The 19,647-nt window shown below is 40.3% G+C and overlaps 1 protein-coding gene across 1 annotated transcript in view; it reads right to left on the reverse strand.

Annotated features, from left to right (window-relative positions):
- The window catches only part of NEK6 (NIMA related kinase 6), a 194,516-nt gene that overhangs the window by 109,773 nt on the left and 65,096 nt on the right, over positions 1 to 19,647 (reverse strand). The window contains exon 2 of the mRNA XM_018568178.1: positions 9,426 to 9,542. Coding sequence (XP_018423680.1) covers positions 9,426 to 9,506 — 81 coding nt within the window. The 5' untranslated portion in view covers positions 9,507 to 9,542. The remainder of the gene's footprint in view (positions 1 to 9,425; positions 9,543 to 19,647) is intronic.

Below are 19,647 nucleotides of genomic sequence, written 5' to 3' on the forward strand. Positions count from 1 at the left end.
AAGTCGGCTCCATGCTCCCTCATCACAAGTGACCAGAGAGCATGGAGCCGCTTCCCGGCCAATCGGGAAACCGGGCAGCGTGTAATGATGTGCTGCTCGGCTTCATGATACCGGAAGTACTCGTGCTAGGCATCGGAGCATTTGGGCGAGTACGAGTACTCGCCTAAATACTCGGAATCGGCACCGATATTGATACTAGTATGGGTATCGGTGCATCCCTAACATAAAGCATTTAGAAATTATTTACACTAAATAATAACATAATGCATTTACACAACATCATACATATATCTGCACTACTTTTCTAATATGTTTAAAGGAGAACTATGGGGTCAGTGTTTTTCCCCATAGAAATTGGCGCCATCATTTCCTGTGGTGCTGCACATGAAATCACTTAAAAAAAAAAGTCAAACAATAATAAAATAAATAAAAATAAAGTTAAGTGAAAAAAAGTAAAAAAATCATAAAATGAATATAAAAATTGAAAATAAAAAATGTATAAAAACATAGTAAAAAATAATAAAATAAATACAAATGGAAAAAATTTTTCGCTCACTTCTCGATCCTGTCACGGCTCTCTGCCATGACAGGGGAGGGGCACTACCCTAAGGAGAACTATGGGGAAAAGCCGAAACCCCATAGTTCTCCTTTAATGTGGATTCTGGTTTTCTCACACATTACCAGAACTTTTTATGAATATACAGAACATAATAATATTCATGTATGTACAAAAGACTAATCCAAACAACCCAGTAAGTATTCTTATACAGTAGGTGTGTATTCACTATACAATATGTCCAGCAGTGCATACAAAATAGGGGCACTCGCCCAATTAATTGGCTGAAATCTCATTAAAACAATTCAGCTGACAAAGTCATATACTGTATACGTGATGGAAAAACTGTAATGACCTTGACATGATCTGATGGATATATGTGCACATCTTTCTTTTATTTTATTTTTTTATTATGCAACATGAATAATATGTGAGCAAACAAAACATTGTCATGTAAATATCAGCAGACGGTACAGGTATACTTGAAACAGCATAGCAATAGGAATTAATATTTAATAAAATGCTAAAATAATTTCATAGTGCTATGAACAAGAAAACAGACCCCCTCACTGCAACCTCTGCCAAGACCTGTAACTGCAACACATCAAGACTGTTAATGACTGTCCAGGAACAAGCAAAGCTAACATTTTATAAGGATCAGTAGACACAAAATTACAGTAAAATATCAAGAAAAAGGGATACTATATAAGAACAACAATAGCCCACATTTTAAAAGCCAGTGAATATAAATCACAAACTGATTTCTTAACAAGCCATCAATAGTAATTTTGGATAAATATGTTGTTTTTAGAGATTATGATATTTTCAAGATAGAGATTTTTTTTTTATACAAATATTCAGTAGTGCCAGTTTCTTTCATGAGACAAAATTTGGCAATGGGAAACCCGCCTTTTCCACCTGGTATCAGGGGAGCCCGGTTTCAGAGACTACTTATTGAGAACCTGTCTAGTTTGGTACGTTTCCCCAGAGATGGTTGACTAATGACAATTATTGAAATTGCTCAGTTGGTTACTCCCCGTTGGACACTTGGGGGTTGATTTACTAACCTTATAAACACGCCACGAACAAGTATACACCTCTGTAGTGTGTTACCTCCCAGCATGATCTATTGGTGGAATCTATACACCTTTGTAGTGTGTACACACCCAGCAGGTGTGTTGTGCAAAGCCCTGCATGAGTTGCAAGGTGATGTTGTGTAAATTAGCTCTACATTGTGTTGCTTGCGTTGATGAATGCAGGAATGTAAATGCATGAGCTAACCATTTTTGTCTAAACTGTGAAGCAGCATTATATATGCATCATGTGCATGCTTTTTTCATATATGGCATTAGTGGAAATATGCTTTTAGAGACTTTTTGGTTGATAAATACGTTTTGCTGTGTAAAAATCACACACACACCTGGTGTGTGCGTGTGTTTAGGTTAGTAAATCACCGCCTTGGAGTTCGATGCAATTGTCTCACTTCTTGTGTTCTTTCAGGGAAGCTCATTGTGTCTCTAGACGGCTTATGCTGTTGGAGAAGGCCTGCCTTAATGCTCAGCCTTTTTGACATTCTTTACAAGACATGGTAAAACTTCTGAATGACTGGTCTGACCAACCGCCACCTCGGTTTTTTCAGCTTTGGGAATCCGACTTGGCGATAGAACTGACTCCAGGCAAAAGAGACCTGGTACAGTTCTTTGCCCACAAATCTTCCATCTCTAGTAAAACTTAGGAGTCGGGATACAAATTGACGAGATGGTACAAGGTATCTACTGTCTACTGTTTCCCTCAACATCTCTGAGCTACTGGAGATGTCAACAAGCCCCAGGCACCCCGATAAATGTTTTCTGGGATCATCATTTCAACTCTACTGGAAAAGAGTTTGTGAGATCACGTCGAGAGTTACAGACACTGTTCTTGAATTGAAACCTACCCTATTCCTTCTGCACTTGAATGATTCTTTCATCAGATCTTATAAATCCTTCCTTTTAATACACCTAGTTAATGCAGCACATGCGTGTATCCCTCTTCCATGGAAGTCACGAGACCCTCCCTCAGTGGCCATGTGGATTAACAAAGTTAATGAGGTTATGCTCATGGAGGATTTGACGGCATCGCTCAATGACATATTTGATAGATTCATGCTCACCTGACTCCCGAATTTGAATTTACCGAATCCTCCGACTTTGGGGCACTGGCAGATTCTAGAGCTCAATGGACCATATCTGGCTCGCACTTTCCCCTTGGAGAGCAGCGGGGTGGCCCTCCCCCGGACTACATACCCCTCTTTTTTCCTTCCCTCCTCAACTCTACACTCTCTGTGCATGCTTGAATGTAGCCTCCACTGGTTTTCTTTTCCCCCTTCCCATTGCAACTTTCTCTTGCGTTCTCCCTTCGTTTACCTCTTATTATTCTATACCTATAAAATGAAACAAAATAACCTTGACGGGTATTCGCACATAATGTGGAACCATGTATGTACTAGTTTCAGTTTTAATATGTGGACATGTCTGGTTGCACAAGTTCTTATTACCATTCCTGTTGTATTGTTATTGTCATTCCATTTGCATTCTATACTGCTATTTCTTATATGTGTGATTGCTCCACTGTCTTTTTATAAATAAAGAATTTTTTAAAAATGCTGCAAGTACAGATAAATACCCGTTGGTCGGTCAGAAATCCAGTGTGCTCATAACGTCCTATTTGCAATGCACTAAAATCCAAAGCAGTGTTGTCAGCCTTGCCTGCTGGACTACAGAACCCAACCTATCCCTGGTCCTCTCTGGCCCACTTCACATGCATATATCCAACTCCCAAAAGCCTGCCCATTTACTGTAGGTAGGGAAAGAGCTCTTGGGATATGTGGTTCTACGAATGTGTTTATGCCAAAAGGGACTAAAGTTTTCAAGCCTGAGAATCTAGGGATTATGTCACGGGGAGTAAAAAAAATAAAAAATTTGCTACAGGAGCAAATAAACAAAGAAAGAATGCTCTAGATGGAAAAAGGAGGTTTTGAGTTAAATGTGAGTAATCCCTACACATACCCTTTAAGATGGCATTGGAGATGTACTTCATGACACAATCACAGGCGTAAAGAGAAAACAATAGCACACTAACCTGCTGTGTACCAATGTTAAAGTGACATTAAACACAATATTTTTTCCCCCCAATGCTGCTGTAAGCAGCATTGGGGGAACATGCTCTCTTTGATGCCTCTTGCTGCGATCATCTTCTTCCTTCCACTTGTTTCCGACAGTTCCTCTTGTGCTGGTGCCGGTCTCTGATCCACCACAGACTCCTCGTGTCCCACGGTGATTGTCCGACATGCGCACTCCCAGCTCCCATTCAGTTTCATTTTCTCTTCGCTCCCCTCTACTGTTCATGCACCCGCATATTTCCTCTCTCACAGACGTTCGTGAGCCAGGAGTTCTTCAGCCAGGAGCGAGCGACGCTGGAACAGGTAAGTAATTTAGGGTTCTTTTTTTTATCATGGGGCATATATCTACTGCTTGCTAGCAGTAGATATATGCCAAAAAGTAAGAGACTTTAATCATACTTTAAGCTTGCCCAATTAGCCCAAAATCTCAGACTGCAGTCATTCATCTGGGGGGAGAGGGGTTACCTCATCCACGTTATTAGTTTGGTTGGGGAAATCCAGAGGTTTTTTTCTCCTTCAGCTGGCAGCAGGACTGGCAGGTTCACCAGGTATTTGTGAGCAAAAGAGGAATTAAAAATTGCAGAGCTTACAATTACACAGACCTAAATAGAAAACGAAACGGTCACATTTATGTAATAAGTATTTTAGTGGCAAGATACACTACTTTAAAACAACAAAGAACCAACAACAACCCCAAACCACTGCGCAGACTGTCCTGCAAATTCTTTGTCCTTCACTAAAACAGTGTTTAGGCACAAACAATGGTACATAAAATAAGCTGGGCACAGAATGCCAATAAAAGTACAACACTTTTATTAAAACCCTGCCGTGTTACAATTTCACTGACACACAATTCAGCACAATAAGCGTATCGCCAGAGCTGAATGTTTTCTATGAGTAATACACTGGAACATCTGGTCTCTATTACCACCTAATATACCTTAACTGCAGGATTACAAGCATTATAATGCACTTCATAGCAAAGCAGAACTATATTTGCCGTCAGAATTTGGCCTATTAGCAGTCATTAAATCATTATGGAAATTTTGCCTCTTAAAAAAACTCAACAGGATTCTAAGAACATTGGAACGTCAGGACCGGGGGAAAAAAGCAGAACCAATGGTTTATTTTGAACTTATTTTCTTTGTGATTAAATATAATCGTACCAGTGTCCTCATACAGGACATTTATTTGCCAGATCACAGAAAATACTTAAAGTGACACTAAACTCAGGAGTTAAATCTTAAAAATGCATTCAAATACATTAACTAGTAACAAAAATATAGCTTATTTGTGTGTCACTCAAATGTAGATCCTCAAATCATCTCTGAATTTTACGCGGACACTGTCCTTCTTTCTGGAGGGTGGCTACATTTGTTCCCTATGGTCCCTGTGTGTGTTGTAAAGTAGCCAGCGCTCCAAGATCACTCCCGTGATGGACTACAATCTCCCTACAAATTAGTAAACTAAATATGAGATTGTAGTCCATCACGGGAGCGAGCTTGGAGCCACCCTCCAGAAGAAAGGACAGCATAAAACTCAGAAATAATTTGAGGGTCTACAGCCGAGTGATACGCAAATGAGCTACATTTTTGTTAATAGAAAAGGTACTTTAATGGATTTTTAAGATGTAACTCCCGAGTTTCTTGGCACTTTAAGCTGGCCATACTCTGTTATATTCTTTTTGTTGAAACTGCGGGCTGAACTAAAAAAAAATATAACTGATTACTCCATCCACGCTAAACTGCATGAGTCTCCTGCTGGGTTATTGTATTCTGGCAGTGGCAGGTGTGCTGCTGCCAGAATGCCCGAACAGTGACAGCAGCTGATTGGCTGCCGTCAGTGTTCTTACAAAATATTTCTAATCGGTTCTTTCCATTTTCTTATCCAAGGATGCTGAACAGAGGGCTGCCAACAGAGCTACCCACTGAGCAAATTTTGGCTGGTTAATTAAGACCAAAAAGAAATTTGCAATGTATGGCCAGCTTTAGGTGTCCTGATGTGATAATCAGTAATTGAGTTGTCAGACGTAACAAGGAACTATACAGTTAAAGTAACTTGAACAAGGAATATTGTAGGACAAACATGTTGCCACTGTAACCCATATAACTTCAGAAAAAGTAGAAGGGGTATCGACCATTACATTTTAACCAGTTTATAAATAAGAGTTTGAGTTTAAAGTGATATTAAAATCAAAAGGGTTTAAGCTACAGTATTAAGTCACTTACAATGGATGCTGTTCCTTGATGTTTAAATGTTTTAGTTTCCTGCAGAATCAGCTGGTCCTCTGAGCATTGGCCCAGATATACTATGTTAGTGTTGCTCCTTTCCCTTGCAGAATCCCATGGTGTGCTAGTAAGCTGTGTGTGTCTTCACAAAACACCCAGGCACAACAAGGCAAGCCATTCCCCTGCTCTCTGCCCCCCACTCCACCTTCCTCCCTTCTCCAAACTAGTGGATGGACATCTGCTGGAGACTGTGCCTTGCTGGGCAATTTATATATGTTTGATGCAGATTCATTTAAAAAAAAGTCGGAGAGTTTAATACTACTTTGTCTTGTACAAAGAAAGAAATTGTACAGCTAAACAGATATGTGGTGGAATAAAGTCCCTACAAAAAGTTTCTGACTTACAAGATGACCTGGATGCATCGTTTAATTAAACAACTACATTGCAATTGAGGGACAATGTTGATTAAGTATCTGGGTGTTCTGGTGGGTCATAGACTTTATAACAGTATGCAGTGCCAGTCTGCAGCTACTAGAAAAAGCAAGATACTTTTCTGTATTAAAAGAAGATTTGAAGAGAGAAAGAGACATAACCTTACCCGTGCACAAAGTATTAGTAAGACCTCATCTGGAATATGCAGTTCAGTTATGGGCTCCAGTTCACAAAAAGGATATTAGGAACTTCAGAGAGTGCACATAAGGGCAACTAAATTGATAAGGCAGAAAGAGGACCTCAGCTAAGAGAAAAAGCTTAACAGAGCTGAAATTACTCTCCCTCTAGAAAAGGCGATTAAGTGGGTGGGGTGGAGATATGATAACCTTCAATATTATATAAATGGTCCATATAGTAAAAATGGTGAAAAGGTGTTCACTTCCTTTTGCAGCCAAATTTAGATAACATCTATTTTATATTTGTTACATGTTCCCATTTACATAGCATAAAAAAATAAAAATTGCTGCTTACATTTGTATTTTTATTTTTTCCGGAAAACTCCAAAACTGATGTTTTCTACTGCTATGTTAAGGAGTCCCCCTCCCTAAGAATTTTGTGTACAATAATTAACTCTGTATGTCCTGTGCTGGTAAATCTCATTATCATTCGTAAACTAGATTTGAACTCTAACAGCCCTAAGAAAGGGTTAAAGATCTTGAGGCTATGGTTATGCATTGAATGTTAATGCAGGCAAGCTAAAGCTGCCCATACACCTAAAGATTTTCTGCAGATGTTCTATGGTCAGATGGAAAAAGTGCAAAAGATTCCTCCAACTAAACTGTGTGGATGGAGGAATCTCCCACTGCGCCAAGCTTCAGTGTCTTGCTAGTCGGCCCTGCTAGCTGTCAAAATACCTGAACAATCTGATTGGATGCAGGCATTGTCCAGGTGTTTTTAGAGCCAGCTGGGCCGACCAGCAAGATGCTGAAGCTTGGCCCATCCTCACAGTTTGGCACGGGAGTATAAGGTTAACATACAATACTGTGTAAAATTAATGCAATCATATCATATACTATCTCATCTTTACATGTGTGGTTTACATGATTACAAAATTTGTATCCTTGAAAGAGTGGACTTATGTAAAGTGATTTGCATAATTACCTATTGTTGATTTTCTTTACAAGAGGTACCTTCTGTAGTGTACATGTATCCTTGAAAAAGTGGACTTTGCTCAAAGAAACATGTTGGATGAACATCTATATTTGCAACATTTATGTTATTTACAGTATATGAGCACATCATGAATATTAATATGTGCTATTCTATTTATGATGTATACAAGTATATGACATTGAATCATGCATATCTTTGAAACTATAGTTTTTTAAGAAAAGTACTTGAGATCTCTATTTTAACCAGTTGACATCCGCGGTGTTAAACCCCCTTCCCATCCAGGCCATTTTTCAGTATTCAGCGCTGCGGTACTTTGACTGACATTTATTCCGTCATGCAGCGCTGTACTGAAATTAATAAACACAATAAAACACATTGTTTTATTTTGTAAATTGGTATTTTCTTGTATGTATCCATTGTATACCACTGTTTCTTTTCTCTTTAAATATTATATATGATATATGGTACATAGTAAATCACTTCCCCTGACCACCCTTCTTGTCTTGTCTTACTATTTTTAACCAGTATTGTACCTCAGACACACTCCCTGCGTCCAAAAAAACTTTCTCAAACTACAGAGGGTGTATGTAGCACGCCCTGTCCTTCCACCACCACTGCCGCTCCCCCAGCCACATTTACTGGTAATTCCAGCCATTAAAATTACAGGATATATGTAACAGCCTCCTCTAGCTACTGCTGTCAAAATTAAAAAACAAGATTCAGATTCAGAGATACAAAGTAAAATTTTTATGTTTTTGTTGTCTTTTTTTTACTCTATGTAACTGCAGATCAAAGGGATGTAAAAATAGATTTATTACTTTGTTATCTTAGAGCAGAATTAAACTGTAAATTTTAAAAAAACCATTGCTAAGAGGTAAGGATTGTTGGCAGAAGAGACTTTGCAAAGTATCTTTCTTCCACAAAACTTCTTTCTTCTACTCCTAGCAACTTTTTAAAGTGTATAAACTCTTGGCTCATTCCCGGTATCTGTAGGATAGGCCAAGTGTCGGCGCCGATGTAACTCCTGTGCTTATGTGTAGGAGTTAAATCATCAGTGGCCACACAATGACCAAGAAGGATGCCTGGAAAACCAGAAGTAGCAGGCAGAGATGGCAGCAGTGGGGGACAGAGCAGGGAGCCTGCATCACACAGCATTGGAGAAGCACTCTTTTAAGGTAAGTGTGCTATAAGTATGCTGACAGGCTCCTGACTGGCTCCTTGTGCTGCTTCTCTCTCCTCCTCTCTGAGTTCTGTTGTATAGGCACTGCAAGAGGTGGATACCAAGTCAAATGAAAGTACTCTGCTTGCATAAAATATACCGTTAATGATGTATGAATAATTATAGAGCTGGATTTATTTATGTCTTTTAAATGGTAATGTGTATCTACACCCAAAGTTCCAAAAATGTTTTTTTGCTATCTTATTAACAACTTTACTTTTGTAGGGTCATTTTTTTTTCAATGTGCAAGTTTTTTATTTTATTTGAACCTGTTGATCCTGCCAGTATTAGCCCTTTTTTTTTAACCATAGGATGTGTGCACCCACTGCTGTCTACAAGTGTGTATGCACATGCCAAGCTCACTTGCATGTACACCTAACCCTTCATTGAAGGACAAGCCTCAGAGCAGCCACTGGCAGAAAGGGACCTTGGGATTTGTAGTCCAGTGCAAGTTTGAAGAAGTGCACATTACTGTTACTATGTCACTTCTGTATCCAGTAGAAGTAGCCAAAAGAGCTGTAGATCCTTATATTTAATTGATGCACTTTATATGCAATATAAAACACATTTAAAACATGTATACTGTGATCACCAGGTGAGCTTACTTAAAACTTTCTGAAAAAAAGATTCCTGTACAGGTATTTCAGCTAAACTTACTTGGCTGTCATGTTGATATTCCTGCCCTTGCATTTTACAAAGGTGACTGTTCTGGTCTTCTAGGTGGTGAGGTCTGTCCATGACAACATCCCAGTTCACACATGCAGTTTGATGTAACTGAAAAACAAGACACGAGTCAACATCTCTATCAGCCAAACGAATAAAGTTATACCTAGAGTTGAAACCCTTAAAGGAAACAGACTTATGTGATTCACTTAGGAAAATAATTTTGCTTGTCTGTTAGACTGGTTTCTCAGGATTCTTAATAACAGCCTGTAATGAGGATCTCATTTAGGGCTTTCCCTGTGTAAGCACACACTTTAACAATTGACATTCAAGCATACCAAAATGCAGAATGTCATGTGATTCTGCATGACCATACACAAGAAGGGTCATTAAACACACACCCACAGTGTTTTATTTTCAAATACCCGTGAGGCAAGAATAGAACAAAGGGTTTGAGCAGAACAAAACCTAGTTAAATATTAAGTACTAACAAATAAAAATACACTGCGCTAACAACATTAGCACTTAAAGTGACACTAAACTCAGGAGTTAAATCGTAAAAATACATTCAAGAACCTTAACTCTTACACAAATTTAGGGCTGCAGCTAACGATTATTTTCATAATCGATTAGTTGGCCGATTATTAAGTTCGATTATAGCTACATTTTTGTTATCACTCGGCTGAAGATCTTCAAATCATCTCTGAATTTCCGATGACACTGTCCTTCCTTCTGTAGAGTGGCTACTTTGTGTTCTATATGGTTCTTGTGTGTGTTGTAAAGTGGCCACCCCTCAAAATTCACTCCAGTGATAGACTACAATGTCATGTTTGTTTATTAATTTGTACTGAGATTGTAGTCCAACACGGGAGCGATCTCGGAGAGGTGGCTACTTTACAACAGCCACCATGGGGCACAAAGGTAGCAATCCTCCAGAAGGATGGACAGTGCCAGCATGAATTCGTAGATGATTTGAGGATCTACAGCTGAGTGATACACAAATAAGATACATTTTTGTTAAGAGTTAAGGTACTTGAATGCATTTATAGGATTTAAGTCCTGAGCTGAGTGTCACTTTAAGCCTAATGTTTTTGAGCCTTTCTTTTTCAGTTGTAACACATATTCCTTGGATCTTCAAATTTGCTTTCTTGTTCTGGACTATGTAAACTGCCTTGTGATTTCCAAATAAGCTGGTGCATCTATGAGTTATATTTGCCTTTTACAGATCTATTTTTTTTTTTTCTCCATTTAGTGTCGATGTTGGGACTCTGCAATTGCTAGACGTATTGCTTGCTACACACAGAAATTTTGGAAAATGTTCTGTAATCCTTTTGCAACTGTTTCCATTTCTAAACAGGAAAGGGAACTAAAATTTTGCAGTACATGCACAACAAGGTACCATTAGCCAAGCTCATTAATCCAGGAAATATGACAAATCTATTGTTTATACAGGAAATGAACATATGCCCGTACCACCTATATCTGTCAAGAGTCACTGAGTAATTGTCCTTGTGAATGACCAAACCTGACAGATTCAGGCTTCCTAAGCAAGGTAATGAATGGCCATACACTTTGGCCATCAATTTTTTTGAATCTTTGCTAAATTTTCTAATGGTTATCTAATTGACAATCTTTTTTGAATGTAGTGACTAAAATAATTGATAGCGTAAGATGGAAAGTTATTATTCGGACAATTGAAATTTTACCATTGAATGTGGTTAACGTTGGAGAAACTCCATTCATTGCAAAATTGAATATTAATTTGAAACCACATTTCGAACAACATTTGTCAAGTCTTGTTTTCATATGAACATTTGCAAAAAAATCTACCAGTGTCTACCAGTGTATGGACAGCTTTATGAAGGACTTGGTGAATGATCACATGAGAACCTCATGCACATGCCAATGCCATCCTTGAATAAATATGAATCTTCCAACCTGCCTAAACAGTATCTATTTGGAATAATATTGTAAGTAAAAGTTGGAGTAAATCCATGCTCTAAAACAAACTTTCACTGTGGGGGGGCAGATACAAGACCACGCACCCTGCACAAGGAGAATGAGCAAAAGTGACTGGTTTATTTTACAGGAAGCTCCTGCACATGGTGAAAATCTCACACTGGATTACTGAACAAGTTGACTGGAAGAAATATACAAAGCACACCAAGATTCATGTAAGATAAATAAAGTCAGGAGTCAGCAATTAAGTCTATTCAAAACTAAAACAAAAAAATATGTGTTTGCTAAAGACAAGTTATCTGTTCCTCTAGAATGTACTGTCTAGAGCTGGCCATACCCTGCTAGTTGTTCAAAGAAATGTTCATATGAAAAATATCAGAACGTTTGACAATGCGATCGGAAACTTGTAGACAGAGGAATAACTAGAACCTTCAGGGCCCCAGTGCAAGAAACCATGAAGGGTCCCCCCCCCCAACCCCATGGCACTGCATGGTTAACAGGAAGGCTGCCAAGGTCCCCAGCAAGCGTGGGGCCTCAGGCAGTTGCTTGTTTAAAATTTTAGTGCCTGTGTTCTGTCGAGAACACTGACCCAGTATCTGTGTTTATGTACAGACGGGATTAACGAGGAAACCGGCATTTATTTACAAAGTATTTGTTTGTAATGGTTAATTGTGACCGTTAATGATATGCCGTCCATGGCAGTAAATGATGGGTGGCAGGAAATGATGGATAGAATATCGGTCACAATTAACGATTTGAACAAAATACTTTGTGAATAAATCCCGGTTTCCTCGATAATATTACATAGTTACATAGTATTTGGGGTTGAATAAAACATACGTCCATCAAGTCCAACCCATATAGGTCCATGCATCATCTCATTCTTAGGGATACTGGTATCCCTGGATATTACGGTCCCTCAAGAAATTGTCCAAACGTTTCTTGAACAAAACTACACTCTTGGCTGAAATCACTGCCCATGGCAGTGAGTTCCAGACCTTAACCGCTCTTACTGTAAAGAACCCTCTTCGCCCATTTTTCTCCACCAACTTTAGGTGGTGGCCTCTAGTGTTTGTAAAGGAGTTCATCTCAAACAGTTTGTTGCCAATGTTGCTGTCACCATTCAGCATCTTGTACATGAATATCATACAGCCCGGTCGCAATTGCGACCGCCGCGACCCTGGTAGTTCCGCCAGTGCTTGTAAAATGTCCTTCAAAATTCAATTTGATTTTAACATTTGGAATTAATGCAGTTTCTTGAATGAAGAGCACATACACTAATAGAATTCCGTTCGTTCAAGACTCTTGATTTTTTTTCTCTTCATTACACATGTCACTACATTTGAAAACTATCATCAATTTGTCCCCATTAACTATTAGGAAATCAAACATACATTCCAAAAGTGATTTTTTTTTTTTCCAAAGAAATTCTACTGGTGTATCGTCAGTTTAGGCTTCTGTATTTTCACAGTTAAAGTGGACCTGAACTCATGAGTTGAAGATTTGCTATCTTACCAGGGAACATCTAGAAATGTTAATTGTGCCTAAGGAGCACCATGAAAATGTACACCTTTTAATTGCTTCTAAAACATATCAGTGCACTTCTGCACCTTGAGACTCATTGGGGGTGATTTACTAACCTAAACACACACACACACCAGATGTGTGTGATTTTCACACAGCAAAACGTATTTATCACCCAAAAAGTCTCTAAAAGCATATTTGCACTAATGCCATATATGTAAAAATCATGCACATGATGCATATATAATGCTGCTTCACAGTTTAGACAAAAATGGTTAGCTCATGCATTTACATTCCTTGCATTCATCAACGCAAGCAACACAACATAGAGCTAATTTACCCAACATCACCTTGGAATTCCTTTAGGGCTTTGCACAACACACCTGCTGGGTGTGTACACATTACAAAGGTGTTTAGATTCCACCCATAGATCATGCTGGGAGGGAACACACTGCAGAGGTGTATACACGTTCGTGGTGTGTTTATAAGGTTAGTAAATCAACCCCATTGTTGTACATCTGAAATGTGAGATCATCAGTCAGTCTCATGAGATTTAGAGTGTTCTCCCTTCTGGAAAGAAAGCTGTACCTGAGGATTTGTAGCACACAAATCTATCCACGTCTGCTTAATTTATTCTGCATATCTGGGATTTTTGCACCTCTCCTGATGCTTCTTACACGAGTCATTAAATCATCACTCAGCAGGAAGGCAACAGAACAAAGTATGGCAAGTCAGTAATTGGGAAAATATCAGCTGCAGGGAGACCACAGGCAATGCTGGTCAATAGATATTTGTTCTTTGTTTGCCTTTTTTGGGAACAGCTTCAACAATTCAGGTCCCCTTTAAAGTCTCAACCAAGTCTAGACCAATTGTATTTTAAGTGTGTTTAATGATGGAACATAATACATTGTAATTAAGGCATCATCATTTAGGAAACATTATTAACATAACAGACCACTGAAGGCATTGCTTAAACAAACTCCAGCTGCTTGAATCTCATGGAGTATGCAGTTCAGTAACAGCCAAGTGCCGCTAGAATGACACCAACTGCCTTGTTAGCAGTTTTTTTTTAACTTTATTTAATTTTTTTCATAGCGGTCCTACAAAAGGTGCTACAAAAGCACAATTAGTTGATTACTGCGTTGTGCAGTACTCAACAGCATGGAAGACCGTAAACTTTGTCATACACATGTTAATGATGATTGGCATATGTGAGACAATTTCAGACATGCAGACAAGAGGTCAGTATGTGTACCCAGGCAGTGCAACATTACAACTGTGCTTTAAATACAGTTAGCATAAAATAAGTTCTCCTAGGCAGAACTGCAGCCTCTTTTTTGTGCTATACAGATTCTTTTTCTGAGACCAAGAGGGTGTACAGAGGGTGTACAGAGGGCGTACAGAGGGCGTACATGGAAACCCACTGCCTACTTTTTCCAAACTCCTGTTTTTGACAATCACAAAATAATGGTAACATTACTGTCAAAAACCCATGGTGAAAGTCTGCTAGCTGTACATTACAAACTCAAGGATGATCGATATAGCTAATCAGGACATAGACTCCCTTAGTCAGCCTAAACCCCACCTGAACTTTCAATTTAAATTAGCTAAATATATTCCATTTGAATCAAACTTGTTCATTGTCCTAGATTTCTTTTTTACAAGCATTCATAGCCTAAGCATTAAGGCCTGTCCCCTTCCAGCAGCTGTAGAGTTGGACCTTTGCACTCTGTGGGGAAGCAGTGGTCCCACTGCAGAGGTCCCCTTCTGGTCCATACCTATAGCTCTGCAATCAGCAAAGATAGCGCTCCCCAATAACTGGAGAGCTCTGGCTCTTGCCCAGAGGGAGACTTCAACTAATTTTTAAAGAGAGCAAACTGCAAGACTTTGTATACCTTTTTGTTTTAATGCCCATGGAATGTATATAAGCTGAATGTTCAATTGGGCTTTAAAGCTAAACTCCAGGAAGATATGTTGTCACTAATAATCATTTAATGTATTTTTAAATGATACTAGGGGACCTAGAAGTACCTGAATTTGATTTGAACTCACCCCCTTGCAACGCAGAGTGAGTAGAAAGATTACATCAAACAAAAAAGATTCGGGCCACCTATTTAGTATAGGCAGTCCAAGGGTTAATTTAATGACTGGGACAGACCATGTGTTAAACTTTAACACTTATGGTCTGTCCCGGTCATTAAATTAACCCTTGGACTGCCTATACTAAATAGGTGGCCTGAATCTTTTTTGTTTGATGTACTTCTATATTGGTTATTGATATGGTAAGACGGACCGAACTCTAAGGGTAAAAGACTGGAGCTATTGAATCTCCAGAAGTGAAACAACCCCTTTTTTTTCTTTGCGTAGAAAGATTACCTCAGTCTGCTGCTGCTCTTTTAATGTCCAATTACAGCCTGGGAAGGTATCAAAGAAAATACTGTCACTGTCCGGATGGGCTGTGTACATTTCAGGAATGGATAGAGAAAAAAACAAATACTTTGTGACAAAAACGCTCCCTTTAATGTATTTTATCTGTATACTTCTATATTTGCCTGGAGTGTAACATTACAGTTTATCCCTATCCAAAACTTTTTTCCTAGTATTTGATAGTGTAGGGCACAGTTAGAGCCCCTGTCTAATTATATTTAAAATAAAATTGCTTATTATATACAGAATTAAAAAAATGGATAGAGGTATGCTTTAAATGCGTGTGGGGACTGTCATGTCTTATTATCCTGTATCTTCTAATAAAAAATACCCTATGTAGTAGGTTTCCAAGTTATTGTCTGTGCTGGGTGAGAATTTTCTCTAAAGCAATGGTAAACAAGTGCCCCCATATAATATTTATTATATAGCTACAGTCCTCACTCCTTTCCAGGGCTGCAGGCTCAGCCACACTCTACAGTATTCAACCATTCCTGGTATGTTGGATGCCTATCCTCCCTAACATGTGCTATAATTCCATTCTCTGACCCCGAATACACTTCAGGACACAACAAAGACATTGGGGTCGGATAATGCATACGGATAATGCATACACAAGAACACTTGACACTTCCAAAAATTGTTCAATGCTGAAGAAGTTTTGCAGAAGCTGTGGCCCTAGAATGGAGCGAAGCTAAGAAACACAGGCCACTGGGGAAGTGGGTGTAATATCCCTTCTGTTAAAGGGACCTGCTATTTAGAATATTTTGACAGACTGACAGGGTCACTTTAAAATAAGGCTCCAACAACTAATTGATTAAATCAGTTATAATCGATAATGAGAATTGTTGGCAACAATTCTCATTGTAGATTAGTTGATTTCGATTAGTTGCAGCCGCCGCAGCTCTGCTTCTCCGCTCTCCTCCCTGCTGGTGCAGACTGCAGCAGTTTGTGTCGCTTTCAATCCCTGCTGCTCTCACCGCTTGTAGCGGCAGAGGCAGGGGGGACACAGACCTCTGCAGCCAGCACCAGCAGGGAGTAGAGACCGCTGTGCTTCTGCATTACCCCGCTGGTGCCGCCGTTCCTCCATGCTGCTGTCCTTCCTCTGCTGCTCCCCCGTGCGTCCGCTGCTGCCCCCATTCCTGTGCTGCTGCCCCTGTAACTCTGCTGCTCCCCCCATGCCCCCTCTTCTGTCGGCAGTAGAAAGCTTGCGTCAAAGCTCCTTTCAGAGGCTGAGAGCAATATCCAGCCTGCTATTGGGTATTTTAAATTGCAAAAGCCAAAAGCAGGCTGGCTATTGTACCCGCCCATTGCCTGCTGTCAATCAGCAGAGGAGGACCTGAAGGAGAACTTTCTCCCTCAGTTACCTGGTTTCCGCCAGTTCGGTGCTGATGGCACTGCTGGACATCTTCCAATGTCGAAGGGAAGTAAGCATGATGTGTCTTTCATCTGCTGTATTCAATTTATATGGCCGACCACTGCGTCTACGGTCCTCAACATTGCACATTTCTTTGTGCTTCTTCAAAAGAGCTTGAACAGCACATCTTAAACCCCAGTCTGTGTTGAAATCTTTGCCTGGGAGTGACCTTGCTGATGCAGTATAACTACCTTGTGTCTTGTTGCTGTGCTCAGTCTTGCCATGGTGTATGACCTGTGACATGTCTTCCACAACCTCACCTTAGTAGCAGAGTACAGCTCCTCACCCAGTTTTAAGCCTCCTACACAGCTTTTTCTGTTTCAGTAATGACTTTGTTTCAACCTACATATGAAATTGATTATCATTAGCACCTGCTTGGTATGATTGGATAATCATACACCTGACTCTAATTCTACAAAATCCCTGACTTTGTGCAAGTGTAAGAATTGATGCTGGTTTGAAACCAAAGGGTAGTTACAACCCATATTGATTTGATTTAGATTTTTCTTCTGTTCACCCACTTTGCATTTTGTAAATTGATAAAAATGAAAAATAAAAATATATATTTTTAAAAGCACTCTTACTTTACAGCATTTTTTTAACACCTGCCTAATTTTTTTCACAGTACTGAATATTAGCAGAGTAGGGGAAGGGTAGAACCTTTGTCACCTATTTATTGCTGCTTATGTCTTATAGTGTAACGATTCCTGCGAGCAAGATGGCGTGTGTAGGATCTCAGCTGCGGAGGCAAGTGGAAATGGTTCAGGTGGGAGGTTCACGGTCACACTTTAATTCAGTGAGTGCAGTCAGAACCCCTTACACATCATACACCATTTATCCTGGGAGCATTGAGATGGATGCGTGTTGTATATGCACACCCTCAATTGTACAGCATTGGGGCCGTGTTGTGAGTTGTAGTTCGATGCCTTAGTTGCTTCACTAGGAGGCCGAACTTGAGTCAATCTAATATGGTTGAGGAAGTAACAGTCCAGGGTATATGGTGCAGCAGTGTTGAGGAGAGAGCTAGTTAACGTCACTAAGCCCAGTATGAGTTATATGCAGGTGACAACATCTATAGCTATGCAGCAATATTGGAACAGATATCAGAATACCAGAGAGGTTGTGGTATGAGGTTTCCCCACAAGGTGGCAGCACCAACACTTCCCCTGTATACAGTATGGCAAAGATATACTTGCTGTTTGAGTGGAGAGTCCAGTCAGGGGAAGTGTAGCTGTTCCTTGTTGCTGGGGGTTTGCTGGAGGCTGGATCGATGGCTCAATAGGTCCAGAGGTTGGTCACAGGGTCTCTGCTCGAGATGCGGGGGTCCTAATAGCTTGCTCGACGTACTATTTTGCTAGAACGTCGAGCAAGTGTTCAGCCTCGGTTTAAATAGGCAGAGGCAATTGTTGGGGGCGGAGCCGGAGACCCGACCCGAGCGTCTCCTAGCAACGGGACGCCGCCGGGCCTCGTCCGTCGCGTCACGCTGCCTGCAAGAAGGAGAGGAGGAGCGCTGTGGAACGGCCGCCCGTCGCCTAGCAACAAGACGCCGATGACGGGGCCGTCCGCGCGCTGGCCTCAGATCCCGAAACAGCCTGCGTTCCTGACATATAGTTGTCCTGACAGCACCTTAAAGTATCCCTCTAACAGACCCAGATAGGAGTAATTGTGGTTGCCTGTCTCTCACAATGGTCTGAAACACACAGGTGCAAAAAACAGACTCTGCTCCATGAAAAACACTGGGAAAGCGAGTGAGGGCACGTTCCACCAAGTGTGTTGGGACTGTGCTGGCAGCCTTGACCAGGCAATATGCTTTGTTTTTAGGCCTGGTTCACACGTGGGCGTTTTACAGCGCGTTCCTACGCTCTGTAAAACGCTCAACATGTGAAAACCAATGATTGCCTATGGGCATGGTTCCCACCTGGGCGTTTTACAGCGCGTAGGAACGCGCTGCAAAACGCCCAACGCCAAAAGAAGTAAAGGAGCTTCTTTGGGGCATATTTGCCGTGCGCATCCATTGGGATACATAGTTACATAGTATTTGAGGTTGAATAAAGACATTAGTCCATCAAGTCCAACCTATAGGATCTCATTCTTAGGAGTACTTGTAGCCCTGTATATTACGGTCCCTTAGGAAATCGTCCAAAAGTTTCTTGAACAATTCCACACTCTTAGCTGAAATCACTGCCTGTGGCAGTGAGTTCCAGACCCTAACCGCTCTAACTGTGAAGAACCCCCTTCTCCCCTTGTGCTGGAATTTTTTTCCCACCAATTTTAGGTGGTGGCCTCTAGTTTTTGTAATGGAGTTAATTTTAAATAATTTGTTGCTGATGTTGCTGTCACCATTGAACATCTTGTACATGGAAATCATATCCCCCTTAATCTCCTCACCTCCGATGTCAACATGTTTAAATTTATTAGCCTTGTCTCGTAGCTCTGGTCCTCCATACCCCTAATTAGTTTGGTTGCCCTCCGCTGGACTCTCTCCAGCTCAAGGACATCTTTTCTTAGTACTGGTGACCAGAACTGGACCGCGTACTCCAGATGAGGTCGAACCAATGATCTATAAAGTGGCAAAATTATAGACTTGTCCCTGCAATACATCCCCTTCTTAATACAGGACAAGACCCTGCTAGCTTTGTTTACAACAGCCTGGCACTGCAAGCTTCCTTTCAGTTTGTGGTCTACAATGACCCCCAAATCTTTCTTCATTTCGGACTTCCCTAGCGGCATACCCATAATTGTATAACCCATTAGATTTTTTTTTTTTCCAAAGTGCATTACTTTGCATTTATCGACATTAAACCTCATCTGCCACATTAATGCCCACTCCCCTATTTTATCCAGGTCCTCCTGTAATGTTATAATGTCTAAGTCCGTGTCTATTACCCTCCC

This window comes from Nanorana parkeri, unplaced genomic scaffold, assembly GCF_000935625.1.
Source record: "Nanorana parkeri isolate BGI_ZX_2015 unplaced genomic scaffold, ASM93562v1 scaffold1151, whole genome shotgun sequence".
NCBI classification, from domain to species: domain Eukaryota; kingdom Metazoa; phylum Chordata; class Amphibia; order Anura; family Dicroglossidae; genus Nanorana; species Nanorana parkeri.